Here is a 20788-nt window from a genome sequence, read left to right as displayed (position 1 = left end):
TGTGAATCAATTTCATATCTATTTTTAGTACTTAATATAAGTACTCTTATATTCAGTTAGTCTGCACACCTAGGCCATTGTACATATCATAACCAAACGCTGTTATTGAAGAAGGTTATCCTGATTAAGAGCGCTGGCTGTATCCATCAGCATGATGTGGGAGGGAACATTTTTAATGTCAATGCATTGATGTGGAGAAACCCTGATTAAGTGCTCTTGAGGCCATCACAAAGTTTCCTTATACCTTTTTGTCCAGCTCCAAGTTTTCTTCTATCTTAAAAATGTATTAACTGATATTAGGCTCAACAACAAGCATGTAACATATGAAGCTCAAACATAACATTAGATTTTTATTAATTCAAGCAAACTGTTATAGTCAACAGTTACATAAGTTATATGATATACAGTAAAGTTCTAATCTTTTTCAAATTTTCTTTGAACCAGGTTTTCTGTCCTTTTGTGCCCCAAAACATAGAAACAGCAAATCCATACAAGCGCAGGCAAGTAAGTAGTAACAGCACAATACATTCATTAACTCAATAATACGTTTTTTACGAACAATAAGGCAAGTTGGAAAAAGGCAAAAAAAAGAGAAATCAAATCTAACTGAGCAATGGCAGATATTTACTTTGCAATGAGCCAAATAAAGGCATAAAATGTTCTGTTTTACGCCTCATAAATTCATTAACAGGCAGATTTTTTTTCTCTGAAGTACAAAAGAGAAATAGTCTGCGGTTTGGTGGACAGGTACACAGTAAGTGGGAGAAGAAGATCTGATAGAAATGCTGCCTTTTGTAAAAGTTAATGGTCCACACAATGAAAAAGGCAGGAACTCTGATATACTTGTAGAGATATAAAAACCCAGAGTTGTGAGAAATGTTCTACTTCATTTTTTAGAGTTCAGAAATGGCAGAAGTTACTTTGCAGAACCTGGACAGACAGAAAACGATGCAAACTCTTGTCATACATTTCCCCTGGAATAAAGATAAATGGATGGATATGCACAAAAGTGTCACAACAGCCAAATGCTTCCTCAGAAAAAAGTTGTCTGAAGTAATGTCAGAAAATAAAATAAAAAACCCCAACCCAACTGGTTTTCAAGCTGTTCATGTAGTGCTCAGTATTAGAAACTACTGGCCTTATAAATCAATTTATGTTTTAAGACTATAAAAGCTACTAAAACAAAAGCAGCATTCACTCAATGCCATATTGAGCCACCAGATGACTAATATTGGAAAACTGATGCATGAAACATGCCTTTGTTTTTCCTTCACTATTTTTTCCCAACATTACTGAACAGATAAACAACAGAAAACAAAATGGTTCTCCAAAATGTCGTTTTCCTCAACCCTTAAAGGTCATCACAAGATTAACCAGGCAGAGGGATATCACAGAAATGAATGAAGGCCAAAAAAGGAGAGAAACTCTTGAAACAATAATGAGACCAATGACAGCAAAGTGGAGTCTTTCCACTGAACATAAACGACAACAAGACAAAGATATGATGAGATAAACCAAAAAGACTGAAAATATGAGTGATCAAAACGCCCCTCTTATAGAACGGTGAGCAGAGGAGCGTCAGTGGTCGGGGGCACCTGAACACGTTTTATCAACAACCATCAAAGGCTCTCTTTTTTCCCCAATGCCCTCTATCATTCCATCCAATCCCCTTCATCAAACTCCGACTCATCCTCCGAGTCAGAGTACTCCACAGCAATTCGCCGTGAGAGGATGGTGGCCACGTCGTTCCCGACTCGCTCATGCTTAGCCTCTTGTTCTCGCTGCTCTTCCACTTTTCGCAGCTGGATGCCTGCAGCGGGAAAATAGAAACAAACATCAGTATCTAGTACCAGAAAGTTTGCAGTGGAATGCAGATTCTCAGCCAGGAAATTATCTTCTACATTTTTTTTTTATGTGAATAAAATGACATTTATAGATTATCAAAAAAAAATCCATATCTAGTTTTGATTTAGCCCCCATAACTGCAATTTCATATAATGGACTCTGAAAAGCCGTTAAGAGAACATATTATCATATTTAAAAAGGTATGCAATGAAAATGCATATTCTGTTAATTTGGTTTTCTTTTAAAATAAGTTACTCTAAACCATAATTATGCAATTAGTGCTTGTACATAACCTGTTAGGCAAAATATTTTTAAAAAGACTGTAGTTGTAGTTGAGGAGCTTTTAAAGCATACTGGGAATAACCATTTGACCTGATGACTGTTATATTAGGTCTTTACTGTTACATTACATTAATGTTTTAAAACTGTTAGGAGAAATTGAAGGGCTGTTATCTGTGGTTGTCTAGGCAACGAAGCTGGTCAAAAGGGAAGCAGAAACAATGCCTTACTTGGGGTCCACCCAGGTTTAGGCTACACGTTTTTGTCACAGGCAGTTCTCAACTACAGTTATAAATTAGAGTCAAGGTTCACTAAATAATGTTTTGAAATCCCTCTGTAGTATGCAAGTTTAAATCTATTACCTAAAGAAGTGAGAAATCTAAAAGAAATCTAAAGAAGAATCTAAAGAATTCAAGCTGTAGATGTCGGTGTAATGTAGTCTTGTGTTGCCATTGTGTTTTTAAGTGTTCAATGTTTTAATATTCATGGTACATCATCATTCTTTTGAGCATATGCTGGCATATGTTCATATTTTCATATATTTTTTCTCTTTTCCTGACTATTGACAATACACAAACTTGAACTAAATGTTCAAGGGGCAATTGAAAACTCATGTGCCTTTCGAAATATGAATAGTTTTAAAGAAGTGTGTAATAAAAAAACTGCAGCCCTGAAAGTCCGAAATAAGTAGAAATGGCTCTGATTATGAAGTTTTACCCATAAAAACACATCTGACCTTTCCTGATTGCTTCCAAGAGTACGCTGCGTGCGTCGCTGATTGGTGGCAGATTGGATGAATAGTGCCTCTTGGTAGCCACATCATGCATGGCATGAGGAGGTGGGGAAGCCATGGCTCCTGCTGAGGGGAAAGCCGGCACAGGTGGCGGGCCTGAGGGACAGGGTGATGAACTTCGCACTCCAGGAAGAGGGAGTGGAGGTGGTGGTGGGGGAGGGGGTAAGATGGTACCATCTGATTGGGTCCCAGAGCCACTGTATTGGCCCTTTTCGTGGACATGCTGGAGTCGGGCTGGAGACAAGGAGTGGAGTGGAGGCGCGACAGGTGGTGGGGCCGGGTGGAGCACCCCGGGCGCGATCTGAAGCGGAGCAGGGGGAGGAGGGATTGCTGGAGGCTGATGCTGGATTGGCAGAGGAGGAATAGGAGGAGGAGCAGTGCCTCGCAGGCCCGATGAGGGCAGGGGTGGAGGAGGAGGTGGGAGAGGGGGTGGTGGCGGTGGAGGAGTGCTGGAGTTGAGGCCTGCTGTCCTTGCTGGAGATTGAGGTCTGCTGTCTGAGAAACCTGAACTGGAGCTGCAGGAAGGAGGGAAACAAAGTGGTTTAGGTTTATTCAGACAGACACCTTCCTTTCTTTACACACAGAGCCCTTTCAATCAATGACCATTTGCAGCAAAACATATAATTTTTCAATTTAGTTTTTACTCTACAAATTGACTAAAACATATTTTACTAGGAGTTTATTTGGAAGTCAGTGTCCAGCAGTTTGCAGACATAGGCAAGGCAAGGCAAGGCAAATTTATTTTTATAGCACAATTCAGTACAAAGACAATGCAAAGTGCTTTACATAATTAAAATATAGGAAAATAAAACAGAATCAAAGCAAGTAGGAAAAAATAAAATAAACAATAAAAAATGCAGAAACAAAAAAGAACATTAAAAACAGTTGGACTAAAAAAATGAAAAGTTGAACTAATGATGTTTCAGTTGAACTGTTTAACTAGAACAGTCGAAGGCAATCCTAAACAAATGTGTTTTTAATCTTGATTTAAAGGAACTCAGGCTTTCCGCACTTTTACAGTTTTCTGGAAGTTTGTTCCAGATAAGTGCAGCATAGGAACTAAATGCTGCTTCTCCGTGTTTAGTTCTGGTTCTAGGTATGCAGAGCAGGCTGGAGCCAGAAGACCTGAGTGGTCTGGAGGGTTGATACACTGATAGCAAGTCTGTGATGTATTTAGGTGCTAAGCCATTCAGAGATTTATAGACTACTATTTTAAAGTCTATTCTCTGAGATACAGGGAGCCAGTGTAAGGACTTTAGAACTGGGGTGATGTGCTCTACTTTCTTAGTCTTAGTGAGGACACGGGCAGCAGCGTTCTGGATCAGCTGCAGCTGTCTGATCCACTTTTTAGGCAGACCTGTGAAAACACCATTGCAGTAATCAAGTCGACTAAAAATAAATGCATGGATTAGTTTTTCAAGTGTGTGCATTCCAGTCCTTTATTCCTGGAAATGTTCTTCAGGTGATAGAAAGCCGCCCTTGTAATTGTCTTTAAATGCTTTTGGAGGTTCAAGTCTGAATCCAGCACTACACCTAGATTTCGGGCCTGATCAGTGGTTACTAGCTGAAGCGACTGAAGCTGTGTGCTAACTTTAGATCTCTTCTCTGTTGGTCCAAAGATTATTACTTCAGTTTTTTTTTTTATTCAGTTTAAGAAAATTATCCAGGCATTGATTGCTTCAAAGCATTTCATCAGTGCTTGAACTGGTTCATAGTCACCTGGTGACATGGTGATGTAAAGCTGTGTGATGTTGTTGTTTTTTATTAACTGAGCAAGAGGGAGCATGTAGATACTGGGAGCATGTAGATATTGAATAGGAGGGGACCCAGGATGGACCCTTGGGGAACCCCACATGTGATTTCTGTCGTCCTGATGTAAAGTTGCCTACTGACACAAAAAAGTCCCTGTCCTTTAAGTATGATTTCAACCAGTTGAGAGCTGTACCAGAGAGGCCGACACAGTTTTCCAGGCGCTCTAACAGGATGGAGTGATCGACAGTATCAAATGCTCCAATAGTACCAGCACTCTGCTTCTTCCACAGTCTGTAGTTATACAGATGTCATTAAACACCTTTATAAGGGCGGTCTCTGTACTGTGGTGAGCACGGAAACTTGACTGGAACACGTCAAAGCGGCTGGTCATACTTAAGAAAGTTAGAGAAACCATCTCTGTTGGACATGTTGGAACTAATAAAACATCTGGTTTATAATTGTCTTCTATCCCTTCTATACTGATACCTTAAAGTCAATATGCCAAAGTACAACCTGAAACTGCTGCATCTACTTCCTTTTATTGGGCTTTGTTTATTTTACAAGGCTGTATTTATTTTACAAATACAGCTTATCTTAACACCATCATGAAAATTTAAGAACACAGGAGAAATGTCAGGGAAAAGATGGTGAAAGTTTTTTCTAACATAGAAAAAGATTTTTCTAACATAGAAAATGTTTATAGATTAGTGTTTCTATGTTCCTTTTGTACATCGTCTTCTGTCTCCTCAAACCCCAGTCTGCCTCTGCAGATTGGGGCTCATAATGAGCCTGATTCTGCTCGATGTTTCTTCCAGTTAAAAGCAAGTTTTTCCTCTTCACTGTCACTGCATGCATCCTCGATGTGAAGGATTACTGTAGAGTTAACAACAAAATGCCTGATCTACTGTTGCCACAAGCTCATACAGTATTCAAATGTAAACACAACTGAGCATCTTTGCCTACATGCAAAATACAAATTGCTCTGAATATAGCACCCCAATAATAAAACATGGTGGTGGAAGCATTAACCTTTGGTAATGCTTTGCTTGCAGGGATAGTCATGTTAAAACAATTCTTGGAAATTGCTTCCAGATGTCCTAAGCTATTAAAAGCACACCCTGAAAACCCTACAGTAGATCTTACAACAACAGCAGCATTGATGAAGTATTGACTAAGGGGTTGCTGAATTCAGACGCAGGATGCAGGTTTGAGATTTTTCTCTTTTTTTTGGGATAAATAATCATTAATTTTTAATTCCAGTTAACAATTATGCAGTGCCTTATATTTAAATCCCAATAAAATGTATGGCTTTTTTATGATAAAATATGAAGCACAAATCATAGGAATCTTTTGGCCCAAACAGACTGCATTTGATTACATCATCTGTTCAATTTTGAAAATCCGGCTCAATCAACTGATTAGATGCTGTGGGAAAACTAAAATCCATCCTTTGGGAGGAAGCAAATGTCAACATCTTTGTTTGTTTTGTTCAACTAAGTCAGAACTCCTTTTAATTAAAAATGAGCAATAATGCTTGTGCTACGGGGACTGAGAAACCATTTCAGCAGAATCTGTTTAAAATCTCAACATTATCAGACAACTTCCATCAGCATTTAGCCATATTAAAGACAAAATCCTCATAATGCTGGCCATCCACTGATGCTCAAAATGAACTTAGCTGAGAACCAGGACATTGCCACGCAAAGACCAAACAGATAACAATAATAGTTTAACCTGCAGAAAAAAACTGGACTGCAAAGAAAAAAGAAACAAAGCAAAAGGCAGAAAATGGCATGAAGCACATTTTCTATTAAAACATTGCAGAAGAGAGAGAGCAAACAAATGAGAAGTTATAAAGAAGAAGATATAAAAAGACCTGAAATTAATTCTGAGAGGCAGATCAGCCTAAAACAAGACAGGGATGAAGAGAGTTAAAGTAGAGGAATGCTGTGAGGAAAACTGCTCAGGGGGGGAAAAATGCCAGAATATTTCATGTTGGATTGACCAATCTATCTGATCTCTCAAAGGGCAGAAGAAACTGAAAAACAGCCTTTATAAACAAACGTCTGGGCTGATTTTGGTTTTGTCTGACACCCCACCTGATCACAGAGGGTGGTTTGATTTCGCCCAGCGGGTGCCCAGGAGGAGGCGGTGGCGGAGGGTCGTGGGGTCGGGAATACATTCTGTCTCCAGTGCGGTTCAGCAGTTCGTTCATCTGCGTGTAGGGCAGCGCTCCCAGCGAGAAGGGCCCGTCCAGCTGCTCCACGTACAAGGCAGCTCTGAGCAGAAACACAACTCATCATCATCATCATCAGGTTTGTCTAAGTTGTAAAGTAAAAGTTCAGACCTAAATCTAGCTTAGAATCTGTCTTAAGACGTGAAAATTGTTATTCATAGAGGCTCTCAATTCAGTTTGACCAAACAGAAAAAATAAGCAAATATTTCAGTGTCTAGTATCCATTTTATTTCACCTCACAATATACTCTGAAAAAAACAGTCAAATTTCTCTGAAAAAGCTGTGCAAAACACTTTTTAAAATAAACAGTTTTTCTCCTCCATGAGTAAGAATGTGCCTAAACTGTTTGTAACACAGCGCTCCGGCAGACTACCGTAACTAAATCTGTCCCTCATTGAAATGGTGGCTATTTACCCATATATGGGGCACACTGTCATATCAATTTACATGAAATCTATTCTTATCAAGCTCAGTAGAAAATATTCTATGCTTACTATACAGGAAATTGATGCTTCTAAACAAGACAGTTTGCATTAAATCTTGATTACACTCATTCTAGTAGAAATAGAGCTTTGTGTTATAATATAGACTGTTGTTAATTTTATAGGCTATAATGTCTAAAATAAATTAATAGTTTCAATTTCAGGTCCAGTATCTTTCCAGTTTTGATTTAAAACTATCTTTACGGTTTATGCAACTTTTTCAATCCCTTACTTTTTTTACGTTGCAATTTTAAGCTTCCTTAATCCACATATTTTAAATTAAAGCAGAAATCCAAAACCTTAAAGGAAATTTAATGCATATGAAAGTTTAAAAATAGAATAGAAAATAAATGTATGGACACATTTACATATTTCTAATGCCCATTGAACACCTAAAGACCTTAGAGCAGAAAAGTCAGCATTATTGGCCCACCTGCTGTCGTGGTAACCAGTGGACCCGTTGGGCTCCCTGTGTTTGTCCTCTGGTATGTCCTGGGCGAGCTCTGCCCCCAGTGCCAGCTTCTGCCACTCTTTCTTTCGATCGTGAGGCTGTCGCGGCACCTTCTCTGGCTCGGGTGGACGGTCAATCGCCTTCATCTGTTGCAGAGTGGACAACAGTGGAACAATGGTGGGGCGACGGGAGGGGAATTGATGGGGGTAGATGAGTAGGAGGGGTGAATTTAAAAGCCAAAAGATGATTTAAGGATGATAAAAAAAGACAGGAAGAAATGACAAAAGATTAGCTGATAGATGGAAAGCTGATAGATGTTATACTGCAAAAGAAAAACCAAAACCTGACAACAATAACAAGCGGAACTGAGATTTTTTTTCCCAATGCCCCCAAACCAAATATTCATAAATATCCCTCTCAACTTCGCCTTCTTTAAACATATCATTGCATATGTGTTTAATTAGAAACTTGTTTAAGTTGCTCCAATCAGTCTTTTTATTAAAGAAGAGATGGTAAATAAAACTGTTTTACATAAATAAATAAAAAAACACCTCAGAAACTACTCATTAGACAACAAAATGAAAGTGTTGAGTCAGTAAAAACAGGCTAATCTTGAGATATCTTCCTAATCGATCAGCACTCTCTATCCCCAATACTTATGCAGAAATAGTTTAAACACACAGAGCTGTAAAGAAAGTGGTGAGATGCTAAAGAAAAGATCACACACAGTATTTTAAAATAGTTAGTTTATACTTTCACATACCTGCCCTGGAAGGTCTAAGTACCTATAGACCTGATCATACATGCGGGGGTCCTGCAACTACAAGAACAAAAAACAAAAGCACCAGGGGTGAGGGGAGGGGGCTCAAATAAAAAAAAAAAAAATGGCACAGCGACCAGCACAACACTGCCTTACACAGTGAACAGGGACAATATTCATGTGTGTGTGGGAACAAGAGAGACAAAAGAGAAACCGCAGAAAAAGAAAAGTGCTGTTGAACAGAAAATGACAGCATGTAAAGGGAGGGGAGGGTCTGGCGTCACAATGCAGGTAGCAGAGAAACACACTGATAAAAACAGCCTCCCGCACACTTCCAAACAAACATGGAGAAAACAGGGCCAAGCTTCACTCAAGAAAGACATCCGAGACAGAAAAGGAAATAGTGCAGTGGAAACGGCAAATAAACTGGAAGAATGGGTGTCTATGTGAGAGTAAGATCAACTCAGAGGTAGGATGGCAGCACCAGCTGAAGACATGCACAACCAAAAAAGGACATGCGAAAATAGCAGACAGGCAGAAAATTAAAAGACAGAAATCAAATACTGCAGTTTCAACTCTGCAGAACATTCAAACTCTAATCTCTGGAAAAGCAACCGGATTAAATCCATTCTGATCACAAAAGACATTCCTATTTCAAAAATAGATTAAAGTTTCTTCCTTCAACTATATATTTCATAAAAGATACGGAAACCTGAAACAGCAATAGACTCTATTCTAAAACAAAATACTAAACATTTCCTTTCAAAACAAACATTTAACATTCAAATTTTCTTCAGCTGCAGATCCTGACGGTTTGTTCTACACGGATCTTTGCTTTGACAGAACATTGCTGTGGGATTGGCTGTGCTCTTCATAACAAAGGAAACTAAAATTTTCCTCAGAAATCAAAAGAGGAGATCAGTCGTTAGTAACTTTAGCCTGTGAGTATCGTATGATAATGTTTAATTACTGCCCACTCAAAGTGAAACCCAGTTTCAAAGCGAAGATTTTCACTGGGAAGTTATACTTAGGTTTTAAATTAACAACAGGGAAAGTTTGTATTTACACTTTGATTTTATGTGAACTTAGTAAAAAATAAGCAGTTATTTGAAAGCCAGAGAGGTTTCAGATCAAATATCTTCATGAAGACCAAGGAATAAAGCAGGCAGATAAGGAATAAAGCAGTGGATATAATTTATACAAGGTTTAGTCAAGAAAAAACATATCCTAAGCTCCATATATATTGGGCACCAGGTTAGTACACCACTAGCCAGAGGAGTTTCCAAGAGAAACTTGCAAACTCCGAATGGCTTCTGAAATTCAGCACTAATGTCAGAGATTATGTTCTCCACCCCTAAAATTTGGCTTTTGAAGTATTGAAAGAATGTTATAAGGACTCCCAACCTTTGTTTGCCCCATGATATGTAGTCTACACAGAAAACATGATTCTCTGGTTAAGAAAGGCCAAAACGTGAATTATGCTGTGGGAAGGCTTTTTCTTCAGTGAAAACGGGGAAGCTGGTAGAAACTGATGAGGGAGAATGGAGTGAAACACTAAGACTCCAGACTGGTGGAAGCCTTTCTTTAATAAGGAAAAGAACATTACAAGGAAAGGGTTTAGAACAAAACTGGCCCATGTCTTAAAACAGTTAATAGTTCAGTTGACATGTAAATATGAGGCTCTGTCCTCTGGCCCCCTCCCTCCTATGAAGACATATGTAAAGCTGCCTTTTTGGGTCAGATAATGAACTGTTACATGTGTCAAGGACATTGACCTTGTGCTTCATGGACTTACTTTGTACACACGCAGCTCAGACATGATACACCCACCTTTCATCCTTCTTGATCGTCACGTTTCTGTTTTGGCTAATGTGCTGGGATTTTTTTTTAGCAGTCCCAAACTTTATCCTGCTAAGGACAAACTATGAAATGTGTTTTTTTCTTTTCTTACTATAAGGGCAGCACCCTTTATGGCAGCAAGGCCTCAACCACCACATCCCCCTCATGTATATGTTTGTGTAATATCTTTCTGTATATTTTTGTCTTGTTGGACGTGTTGTACTGAAACCGAATTTCCCTTTGGGGATTAATAAAGTATAACTGAATTGAATTAAATTAAAAACAATCACTGGTCAGAGAGGCTCTCCATCCAACATTGCTCAATTGGAGTATTTTGACAAGAAGAATGGGAAATAACTAAACAGCAAACTTTTCAATGTTTTATTTGTAAAATGTGAAAATCATTCATCTCTATTTTTCTACTCCCCTATAAAGTACTGTTTTGTGCAGGCTCATCATTCCAACTCCAATCACTATATATTAAATTCTGAAGAAGTAAAAACAAAATGTGAAGGAATTGAAATAAATAAGGCACTATATATGAGGAAACACTTTATATGTCATTTCATTTCCTCTGTTTTGGTATTGTTTTGAGATACTGGATGCATTTGTAGATGCTTGACTGTGTGGATCTTCAAATGTAACACGCTATCTGACAGGCAGATGATTCAACATCGTGGTTTGAAGACATCCGCTCCTCTGGCAAAGCTAAACGATGTTGACTTTGTCCACTGCCGCTGCCAGCCAGCGGGTGTAAGGATACTTCCTAATGCATATTGATTAGCTTCTCATTTATCATTGCACATTAGTCACTGATGGGGTGATTGTTAAAGGGAAATCTATGTGTGAGACATGCAGACACATACTACCTTGCAATGTTTTCCCAAATGGAAAAGCAACCATGTATCAGAAACGCACAGTTCTTCCAGTGCATGGCATTAACAATCCTCTGGGTTTCTGATGCAGAATTACCCTTGCATAGCTTTAGAAGTTTGTCTTTCTACACTAAATTGGCTTGTAGAATATAGGGAGATACTAAGCAAACAAATGGAGTACTCCTCAAATATAAGAAAATCTATACCACTATGTGTGTGTGCAGATCTTCATAGTGCAAGTTTTACAGTGGCAATAAAAGAAACACAATCTATAGAAGCCAACCAAGAGGTGTGGAAACACAATTGAGGATGAGAAGCTGTGTGTAAGTGTGAGCATGTTTGTCACAGTTATAAATGTAGCCAATTTCACTGAGCTTTGTGGCTCAGAGGAGCCATCATCTTTCACAAGAATGGACTGGTAATACCAAAGGAGCTATGTGTGTGAGACACAGCAATGCAATTTATGTATTTCAGTTTGTTTGTGAGCCTGTGCACACACAGGCTTTGAAAAGTAGGAGCATGTGTGGATGAGTTTGTGGTTTAATGACAGACTCAGCAGAAATGCTTCTTTCTATCTAACCCCCTAAAAGGAGGCCTGTGGAGGCTTGCAGTCAACGGGCCACCTTGCTGCTGACAACACAATGCTCTCAAACAATACAAAACATACGGCTGCTGCTGATCTGCTGGATTTAAAATGGTTTCTAATTCAATTAAAATACAACTGAAGCAAAGGGTGGATTTCTTATTATAGGGCTCTATGTTGCTACACAATGTCCTCCACACACATATGAACCAAAAAAAAAAACAACCTGTGGGAATATGTTAAAAGCCCTTTTTTTCTTTTGCAGGATCTTAGGTAAGTCTAAGGTTTAATTTGTCATCTCATTGGAAGAGGGATACAGTAAGATATCAAAAAGCCCCAAATGTTCCCAGAGATACAACTGGATGTATAGTTTGCAAGTTTGATATTAAAGAAACACACTGGAAAAACGATCTAGAAATAAGTTCAAATTTCTTAAATTAAGTGTATTTACCCTTAATTTGAGTAGGTAAATGATGTAGTTTGCCAATGGAATGAGTATTTTTACTCTTAAAATGAGATAATTAGATAACATGCACTTAAAATAAGACAATAGAATTGTGTTTTCTTATTTTAAATCTACTTTGTCTTGATCCATTGGCAAAATCCTCTTTTAGCTTCTTAATTCAAGAACAAATGCTCTTATTTTAAGAAATAATGACTTATCTAGATTTAGATTTTTTCCTGTCCTCCTTAACAATTCCAACCAGCTGAATTCCTGCAGTATTTTTTTAAATTCACAAATATTGTACCACTCCAGTTTATGTCATTTCAGACAGAACAAAAACAGGCTGACTAGTCACATCGCAGTATGAGTTAAGGCAGGACATACAGCTGTGAGAAAAGCAAGAGCCATTGAGTCCATAGCTTAAACCAAAATCTACATGGCAGTGCAGGTGCAAGTACACATAAAATGCTCTTTGTGAGAATCCGTGATTTCATCTTGGTAAGGCGAACAGCAAGGGCATTAAAGCACAAGTGTGTGGTTTCTCATGGCGTCTGCTGCCATTTAAGTTGTTGCTGTCAAACAGATTTAATAATGTGTGGAACTACTACACATTATCACTCTTGCTAGAAAGGTTAACTTCACCTGGACTAGGCTGAAAGAGGAGAGAAGCTGCTTCCACAAAGAAACTGGAACTCAGGGTACATATTTATCAGCAACACAGTTTGGATGAAGTAATACACACCGTAAAGAAAACCTTGCCTGTAGCAAAGCATGGTAGCGGCTCAGTGACGTCATGGGCTACTGCTTTTCCCTCTTTAAGGGAAAATATACCTCTTTTAAGAGCAGGAAGAGTTTAACTAGGGAATCCTAAGGGGACATTTTACATTCGCTGTCAGGATGCTGAAGCTGTGGAGATTATATCATTTTAAAACTTAATTAAGCATTGTTTTTGATTAATTTCTATGCATCATGTCTTCATGTTTTCCTTTAAACCAAACACTCTTATATAGCAATGGTTGTTTATTTGGTATTCATGACCTCCTGATCCCCTCAAGCTCGGATATGACAGTTCTAATGGAAGAGAACAGCAAAAAACATGAAGAGAAAACACATTATTTTAACCATTTGATGGCCAAATTCATATACATGTATATATAAAGGTTTTTAACATTTAAGTAGGTGAGAAATAGAAATTGTTACCATTCATTTTACAGATAATTAGAAAATTAAGGTATATAAAAAATTTGTTAAGACATTTATAATGGTCAATGATACCATTCACCGTTAGGAACCAGATGCAATAGAAACGAGAGCTTGCCAAAGGTTTCTAGGTCGTCATTGAATGTTTGATAACTGGCACTGAGGGAATGAACATTCTATCTTGGCTGTTTTTAATACAAAGGGATTGTTACATGACTGCATAATGGGCGTCCAGGGGTTAAATTCTATTAAAATTTGCTCTACGGTGCTGAAAGCCCAGTCGATCAGAAGAAGAAATTGTGCATATGATATTTCTCAGAAAATCCCAACCAAAAGTAAACTGTTCAGTCAAAAAAGGCAGAAAGTTACTTTGGCAAAAAAATGTTCTGCTGGAAATCAAGTTTTATTATGTTTAGTTATAAGCTAAGAGTTTTCTAAACGGTTGCATTTCCAAATACCAAATTTTGACAAAAACCCATGATCCACTCTAAAATGAATTACTCCCTTTACTTTATCAGTTAGGTAATATTTTATAATCTATATCACTCTTAAAATAAAACTAAAATGAATGGGCACACTGAGTTTTGATTCCTGTTAAGGCCACAGCTGTTGGTCTTATGTTTACAACATCATGGAAGATAAATCACTGAAAGTAATCAATGTCTAGAACTGCCAGGCTGATCCCAAAGGTAGAAGTGGGATGCAGGTATGCTGGAGGGCTGTTAGTGTCGGGCTGGAACTGCTCAGCTCACTTGCCAGGAGCAAACCAGAAGGTGGAGGAGGAGGGTGGGGGTTTGAGTGGGGTTGAAATTGGTGGGAGTTAGTTGTGGGAGAGTGAAGGCTGCAGGCTGCTGCATAGGGAGCAGATGCTCTGATGGAGTGAGGAGAAGGCAGACAGTCTTACCTCTGGGGGAGTAAGGAAAGGAGGAGGGGTTTCAGAGAGGACTCTTTTAAGACTCTTGGGACACAGAAGATATGGCATTTCCAGCTGCATACAGTTTGATAAAGACCAGATATAAACATGAGTAAAAAGATATAAAGATTGGTAGGAAAGAAAACATGCGAGGAGACATCCAAAATAAATAATTACTGCTTGTTTTCCTGATATTACTGATATTTTCATCTTGTGGGATGAGAGCATTATCACTTAAAGTAAAAGTAAAACTGTAACTAAATGAAGCAGTAAGAGCTTATAGCGTTTCTAAATGTTTCTTTTAGACACATAAAGGGAGAAATGGAGTAAAAAAAAAAATCACTGACTGCACTGATTGACGAACATTTAAGCATCCCAAGCCAGTTAATGTCTGATAGGTAAAAACGTTTTATAACAAAAACAAGTCTGCTAATAATAATGTGTGCCGTTAGGGTCTCAGCTGCGGAAACTTGGATCAGCTCCTTCGGAGCTGTGCATCAGTAGAGGCCAGAACACACGGCTTGCATCCCATTCTGCAAGCTCTGATGCAAATATGGCTACATGCATGCTCCCACTACACACCACCACACATTCATGTGAAGCATTGTCTCAGAAATGACCAGCATTCCAGCATAAATAAGCAGGGTAGTAATCTTTGAGTTTGCTGCTCTAATAAAGCCCAAAGATCTATTTCAAATATCTGTTTTCTGTACTTCTGAGCTCTCTTAAAGGGTAAAGGACATTGCTTATTATTGTTATTTATTGGCGGGGTACGTCTGACTCTGCACCGCTTGCTGTATACGCACCGTTTTTCTAGACAAACCTATATTTGGGCCAACCTGGTTGGTTACCGTTGGATTCAGAGATTTTACTTTGTAATTTCCCTAAATAGGCTGTACTTTACTGTCACTGCCTCTGTCACTGCTTGAGTCATGTCACTCCAGTCAAAGTGTTCTTATTCCCACCAAAATAGACCAGGGATCTACCTTGACTGGAGCTACGCAAGAAAAGTTGCAAAGAACCATGTCCAGTACCATGCGCTTCTATGAGGTGCAATTGCTATGACATTGTACAATCTTAACAGACTTTACATTTTGTCGGGTATGTTCAGGCCTTTAGAATAACTTTGTGAATGGTACTTTTCATTTTGCCACCATCTATGATGTCAATGTTGGGGCATCTTCTTATAACCTTGCGCATCAAGCTGGATTCTTGCGATATCTGAGTTTTCAGTCTCACAACAAATCCATCTTGAAAGTCTCCCCCTAATACTTCCTTCTCCTAACAAACTGCGAGTCGGACAAAATGACATGCCAGCAATGTTTTTTGGGGCGGAACATGTAGGAATGATGACAGTCAGAAGGGTCTTGCTGGGGCATCACAAACATGGCTACGCTGGAGACGTACCTGTCGGTACCGCAATTGGCTCGGTTTTGGCTAAAATAGCGTCAATTTCTGATTTAAAGGAGCAAAGAGAAGCAGTTTGTGCATTTGTATATTGGAAAGATGTCCGTGTTTTTCTTCCAACGGGATTTGGAAAAAGGTTTGATTGTCAGCTCACTCCGCTAGTTGTGAAGGTGGTAACTAGCTGCCACGTCACCCAATCAGCTCCAAGTATAATACTAAACATCTTGCCTTTTCACGGACAGACTGAACAGCAGCCATCTCACATTGATAATATAGAACTCAACTCAGTTTTACACATAGCAATCTAGCCACTGCCAGGTCAAAGGTTCTTAGCGATGAAGGAGAAAAACTGTTTTGGGTGCAGACTGGGTCATTATTGGCTTCTATTCTGGCATTAACAACTTTAGCAACTGATTTCTCTGCATCAAAAGCAAATGGGTTTTAGAAAAGCTGAAAATAAATGTTTTGCACTTAAAAGCCAGAATCGGCCAGTTTGCCTCTCTGACTTGGTTTGTCACTGCTTGGCATACCAAAAAGAGCTGTAACTTTCTTTTTTAGACCTATGTCCAAAAACTGCAGCTTATTGACTCACATCATAGGCCTAAATGGCTGTTGTGGTGAATTATGCGTAATGCACTGCAATTGGTATGAGGCAATCAATGTTAAATACATAAAGGGATTAGTTGGGCTGGTTATACAGTAATTGCATTGTCGGCTGGTGGGCCTTGAGGTTGACATGTCTGCTCTATGGTGATGCAGGACAAACAGCAGTAAAAGAAATGTTCTCATTCTAATATAAAATAATAAAATGTCATCCTAACCTCCTGTTAAGTACATTTACAGAATTAAAATACGGAGAACGTTTCTGATTAAATGAAAGAAACTTTCTTGTTTTATTCAGATCTTTAAATGCAACACAGTCCATTTGCAACCTTATTTTAATTACCAGGATTGTATTGTACAAGCCGGTTCTTTTTACTTTAGCTGATTTGAATGATTATCATGCTTGCTCTGCAGCAGGAGGATAATAATTTTCATTAACATGACTGCACCAGGCTTACCCATTAACAAAAGGAAACGTTTTTTTTCAGCTCCTAGTGATTAATAGTCCAACACTTAGTACAAGATTCATCTATAATTACATGGGTGGGAAAAAGTATCTGAGCAAAACCAAACTGGCACATTTAATTTTCTTTATTGTTATTTTTCAAAATATCAACCTCCTAGATCCTTTATTAAATAAAATTTACTGGTAAAGTTTAAAAAGCCTTTAGATTAATTGCTATTTTACTGCAGTATCATTATCTCATACTATGGAGAGTTAAGAGTGAGATTTGGAAATAAAACACAATAAATGATTAGACAGACATAACCTGTTTAATGAAGTGCACTTCTTTGTCCACTGATTTATGGACTTATTGATTATTTTTATGTTTTATTTTGTTAAGTGCTTTAGGTTACATTCAAAGCTTGAAGCAAGGGGACTCAAATTAAAAGCTGGGAACTTCTAACATTTACATAGTGTGATAATAGGCTACTGTAATCAGAGATAAAAATATTTGAGCTTTGTACTTTTTTTTATCATGCAAATTTTACCTCTTATACAGCAAGCTGGTCAATAACAGTGTGAATGGCATATTTTGACTTGAACTAAATACCCAAGCAATGGTTTATAGGTTTTTTCCGGGTCTCTAAATTTATAATAGAATCGCAAAGCTTTAAATAAACCTTGTGCGTCTCTTACCTCAGAGTGGATCTTTATAACCAAACACCTGGTTATTTGTGCCCTACTAAACAATAAAAACAAACAACTTTACCTGAACCAAATATGTATGATCTTCCAAGCACAGTTTAACTTTTATGTCAGGTTGTCAAATAAAATTCAGAGAACAAAGCAGTCTCATCGAAGATTCAACCAGATCCTAAAATGAGAGGATGTATTGAATACTTCAACCAAAGGAAAATAGATTTTTACTGAAAATTGGAGAACTGGAGTCCCATTGGATGTGAGGCCCAAAGTTGCTTTAAAAATATTTGTCAGCTTTGATTACATGTAGAATGAGCTTTCTCTGCATAATTATAGCAAAGACAACAATTTTTGACTTAAGATGGAATGGCAATTTATACTGAATAGCGGAAAATGTCCTTGTCTCTTTTGCATACATCTGTAAAGAGAAGGGAAACAATTTTAATATCAGTGATGGTCAATAGGAATTAGGCTGGAGCAAAGGGGAACCTAAGCAGGGATTCTGATGTCAAACAGGACCTGAGTACCAGACACTACTGTCAAAGAGATGGAGCGTGATCTTTGTTCCAGCTTCTGTCCAAGCTATTCTTCTTCCATTCATCTTTCAGCAATTGACTACGAACATCTTCCCTTCCTCTGACTCATTCAGCAGTACGTCTGCTGCTAATCCACTAAGGATGAGGCTAACACAGAAGCTAATGAGATTAGGGCGCAGCAGCCGTCTCAGCTCCACGTTCTCTTCAGTCCTGTTCTTTGCTGTTTCTCATTTATTACTGCCTCCTAATCCATGTGTCTATATGTAATATTAAATCTGGTTTTAGACTACCTATAAGTAAGTAAGCCTGCTGGAAATTAGTCATCTCTAAAGCACGAGGGTTGTGAAAAATAGATGTAACTTGCATGGCTATTTTACTGTTAATTTAGATAGAAAATGTATATAAGCTTTATTTATCCAATAGTTTTCTTGCTGTTGGCTATAAATTCTTAATTCATAATGATTTGAAATGATATTGGAAATGACAGGTTTTGTAAGTTTGAAAATAAGCTATTGCAATTGAAAATGATTCATTTTATATCCCAATACACAATGTTATCAGGGTTGCAATAAAACTGAGAACGGCATAAGAGGCATGGGGTAAACTAGAGCGTGTTTACTCAGACCCAGTACTTAACGAAAAATTTTTAGTTTTTATATTATATATCCTATATATCACATATCCCCTAATGGACATTCCCTAAGAGGAAGGCTGCAAGATGTAAGACATGCATGCGTGGTACCACAAGCCTGTTTTTGTGTAGTTTAAAGCAACAATGGAAGTGCTTCTAGAAAAAATATATGTGAAATCTCCAAAATGAATGAATACTAAAAATAGAGATGCACAGAGAACTAAATGCCATAACTTTGTGAAATACCAACATGAAGCAGTGAAGTTTAAAAGTAAACAAGCCTAAAATAAAGGATTGTTGCAGTCTTCTATTGTCATTTATAACCTTTCCAGGATATATTTCCACTGATCCTCACTCAGACCATTTATCCATGATGGCAACACAAACAAGCAGCTATAAACACATAAATCTCATTCTATCATTATTTCCCCCCCAGTGAATGTCTTCTAGCCTTTTCCATGGGGTCCATTGAACTTCAACAGCAGCGGCGAGGGGAAATGAACATGGGTTTATAAGCCTAGCCCACCTGAGGCTTTAATTAGATTAAAATCTGAGAAATTAGCTTTTTCTACTAGCAGTGAGATTAACCTAAACCTCTTTTAAAAGAAAATAGATTTACCTAATGTTAGAAATGACTTTCCCTTGTCCTTTGTCAGAAACTGAAGAAAAAAACGAATGCAAGCCAAATAAAATACAATAAACAAATCAAGAATCGCTGCACTGAACCCTGAGACCTGATAGAACTTTGTCCTCTCTATGCGTTCAACATATTCATTAAAAACCTCATAATTGGCCAATTATATCCTCTGTGCTCAAATAAAGCCTCAGTGGAAAAAACATTTGCTTTGCTTCCCTCTGACCGTGACTGTAATAAGCTCTGATTGACTGCGAGGGGAAAAAAAATGGGAAGCCACTTCCCACGCAGAGAAATGAAAGCTGGGGTTGATTAGACCTTCTGGCATATAGGGTAGGAAACCCCTTGGTTTGGAGCCCCTCCACCCGGTAATAGGTAGAGGCTTTTTTAAAAGCTTTAACAATCCTTTGTTTAATTTGATTTTGTGAAAAAAGAAAAAAAATAGCTAAGAAGATATCAGTTTGAGTATCCCCCTTCACACACGTCTGCAGAAAAGAGAAAACTGATGCATACAAGGGGCCATACAAGAAGCAGATGCTCCCATTAATTAGATCTAATGATCACCCAAATAATAACTAACAGGGTTGACGGAGGGAACCGTTGATTTATCTTTGAGTGGTGACTAATTAATGGAAGAGACGATGTGGTATGGAGCAGAGCTGCAAATCTATTAGTGAGTCACCCTGTTGGTAAATTCATGCAGAAATGTGGAAAACACAGGAAGCCTCTTCAGTCACTTCAAGTCATCCTGATTACAAACTCCACTACTCTACAGAGACTCTCATCTATAGAGGCAATAAAAAAAGAAAAGTCTGAACGTACCTTCTGCTTCCGTCTCTCCTTCCTCTTGTCCTCCGTGTCCTGCAGCATCTTTTCCCTCCATAGGTCAAAAAAGTATGATGGATCCGTGTAGAACTTTAGGCCTTCTTTGCCATCATCTCTGCAGAAGGACAAAAGCAACGTCGGTGTTATATTTCTTAGAGGCCAAGACACCTTTTGACTTCTTGTGGTTTTGCTACTTGAATAAAAAGGTTTTAAAACATAACTTTCTTTTAAAAGTGCAAACTGTTTTCATCAAACAGAACACAAATAGGTTAAAGTAGCTTCATTCACAAGTCTTAAATATTAATGCTTTTTTTTTTTTTTTTTACTACATATGTTTAGCAAACTAAATCAGCATGTTTTGAAGAGGCCCCTGCAGAATGGCCTCCCAAGTCTGGCAGATAGCCAGGCTATTTCCTGGCTATCTTTTTATCCCACCTGCTAGAACCAGGTTATGGCCTCAATTTTTGCTTTTACCGTAGATTCAACCAAGTACCAGAAACCATTTTGGGCCCCAGGGACATGATAGCATAGGCATTGGATTTGTAATAAGGTGCA

At 38.2% G+C, this 20788-nt stretch overlaps 1 protein-coding gene across 1 annotated transcript; it reads right to left on the bottom strand.

The window, feature by feature from the left end:
* Positions 1–330: 330 nt before the first annotated feature.
* LOC119773937 (wiskott-Aldrich syndrome protein family member 1-like) lies at positions 331–20426 on the bottom strand (the record flags this gene model as incomplete). Its single annotated transcript, XM_038271165.1, has 7 exons — positions 331–1810; positions 2861–3432; positions 6769–6948; positions 7821–7984; positions 8602–8658; positions 14445–14528; positions 20231–20426. Coding segments are annotated over 7 exons (1411 nt in total), but the record flags the coding sequence as incomplete, so codon positions are not given.
* Between the last annotated feature and the right edge of the window lie 362 nt (positions 20427–20788).

This window comes from Cyprinodon tularosa, unplaced genomic scaffold (genome assembly GCF_016077235.1).
Source record: "Cyprinodon tularosa strain WSP-4 unplaced genomic scaffold, ASM1607723v1 ctg791, whole genome shotgun sequence".
Taxonomy (NCBI): Eukaryota; Metazoa; Chordata; class Actinopteri; order Cyprinodontiformes; family Cyprinodontidae; genus Cyprinodon; species Cyprinodon tularosa.
The sequence above is the reverse complement of the archived record's forward strand: the minus strand, read 5'-3'. Positions and strand labels throughout refer to the sequence as shown.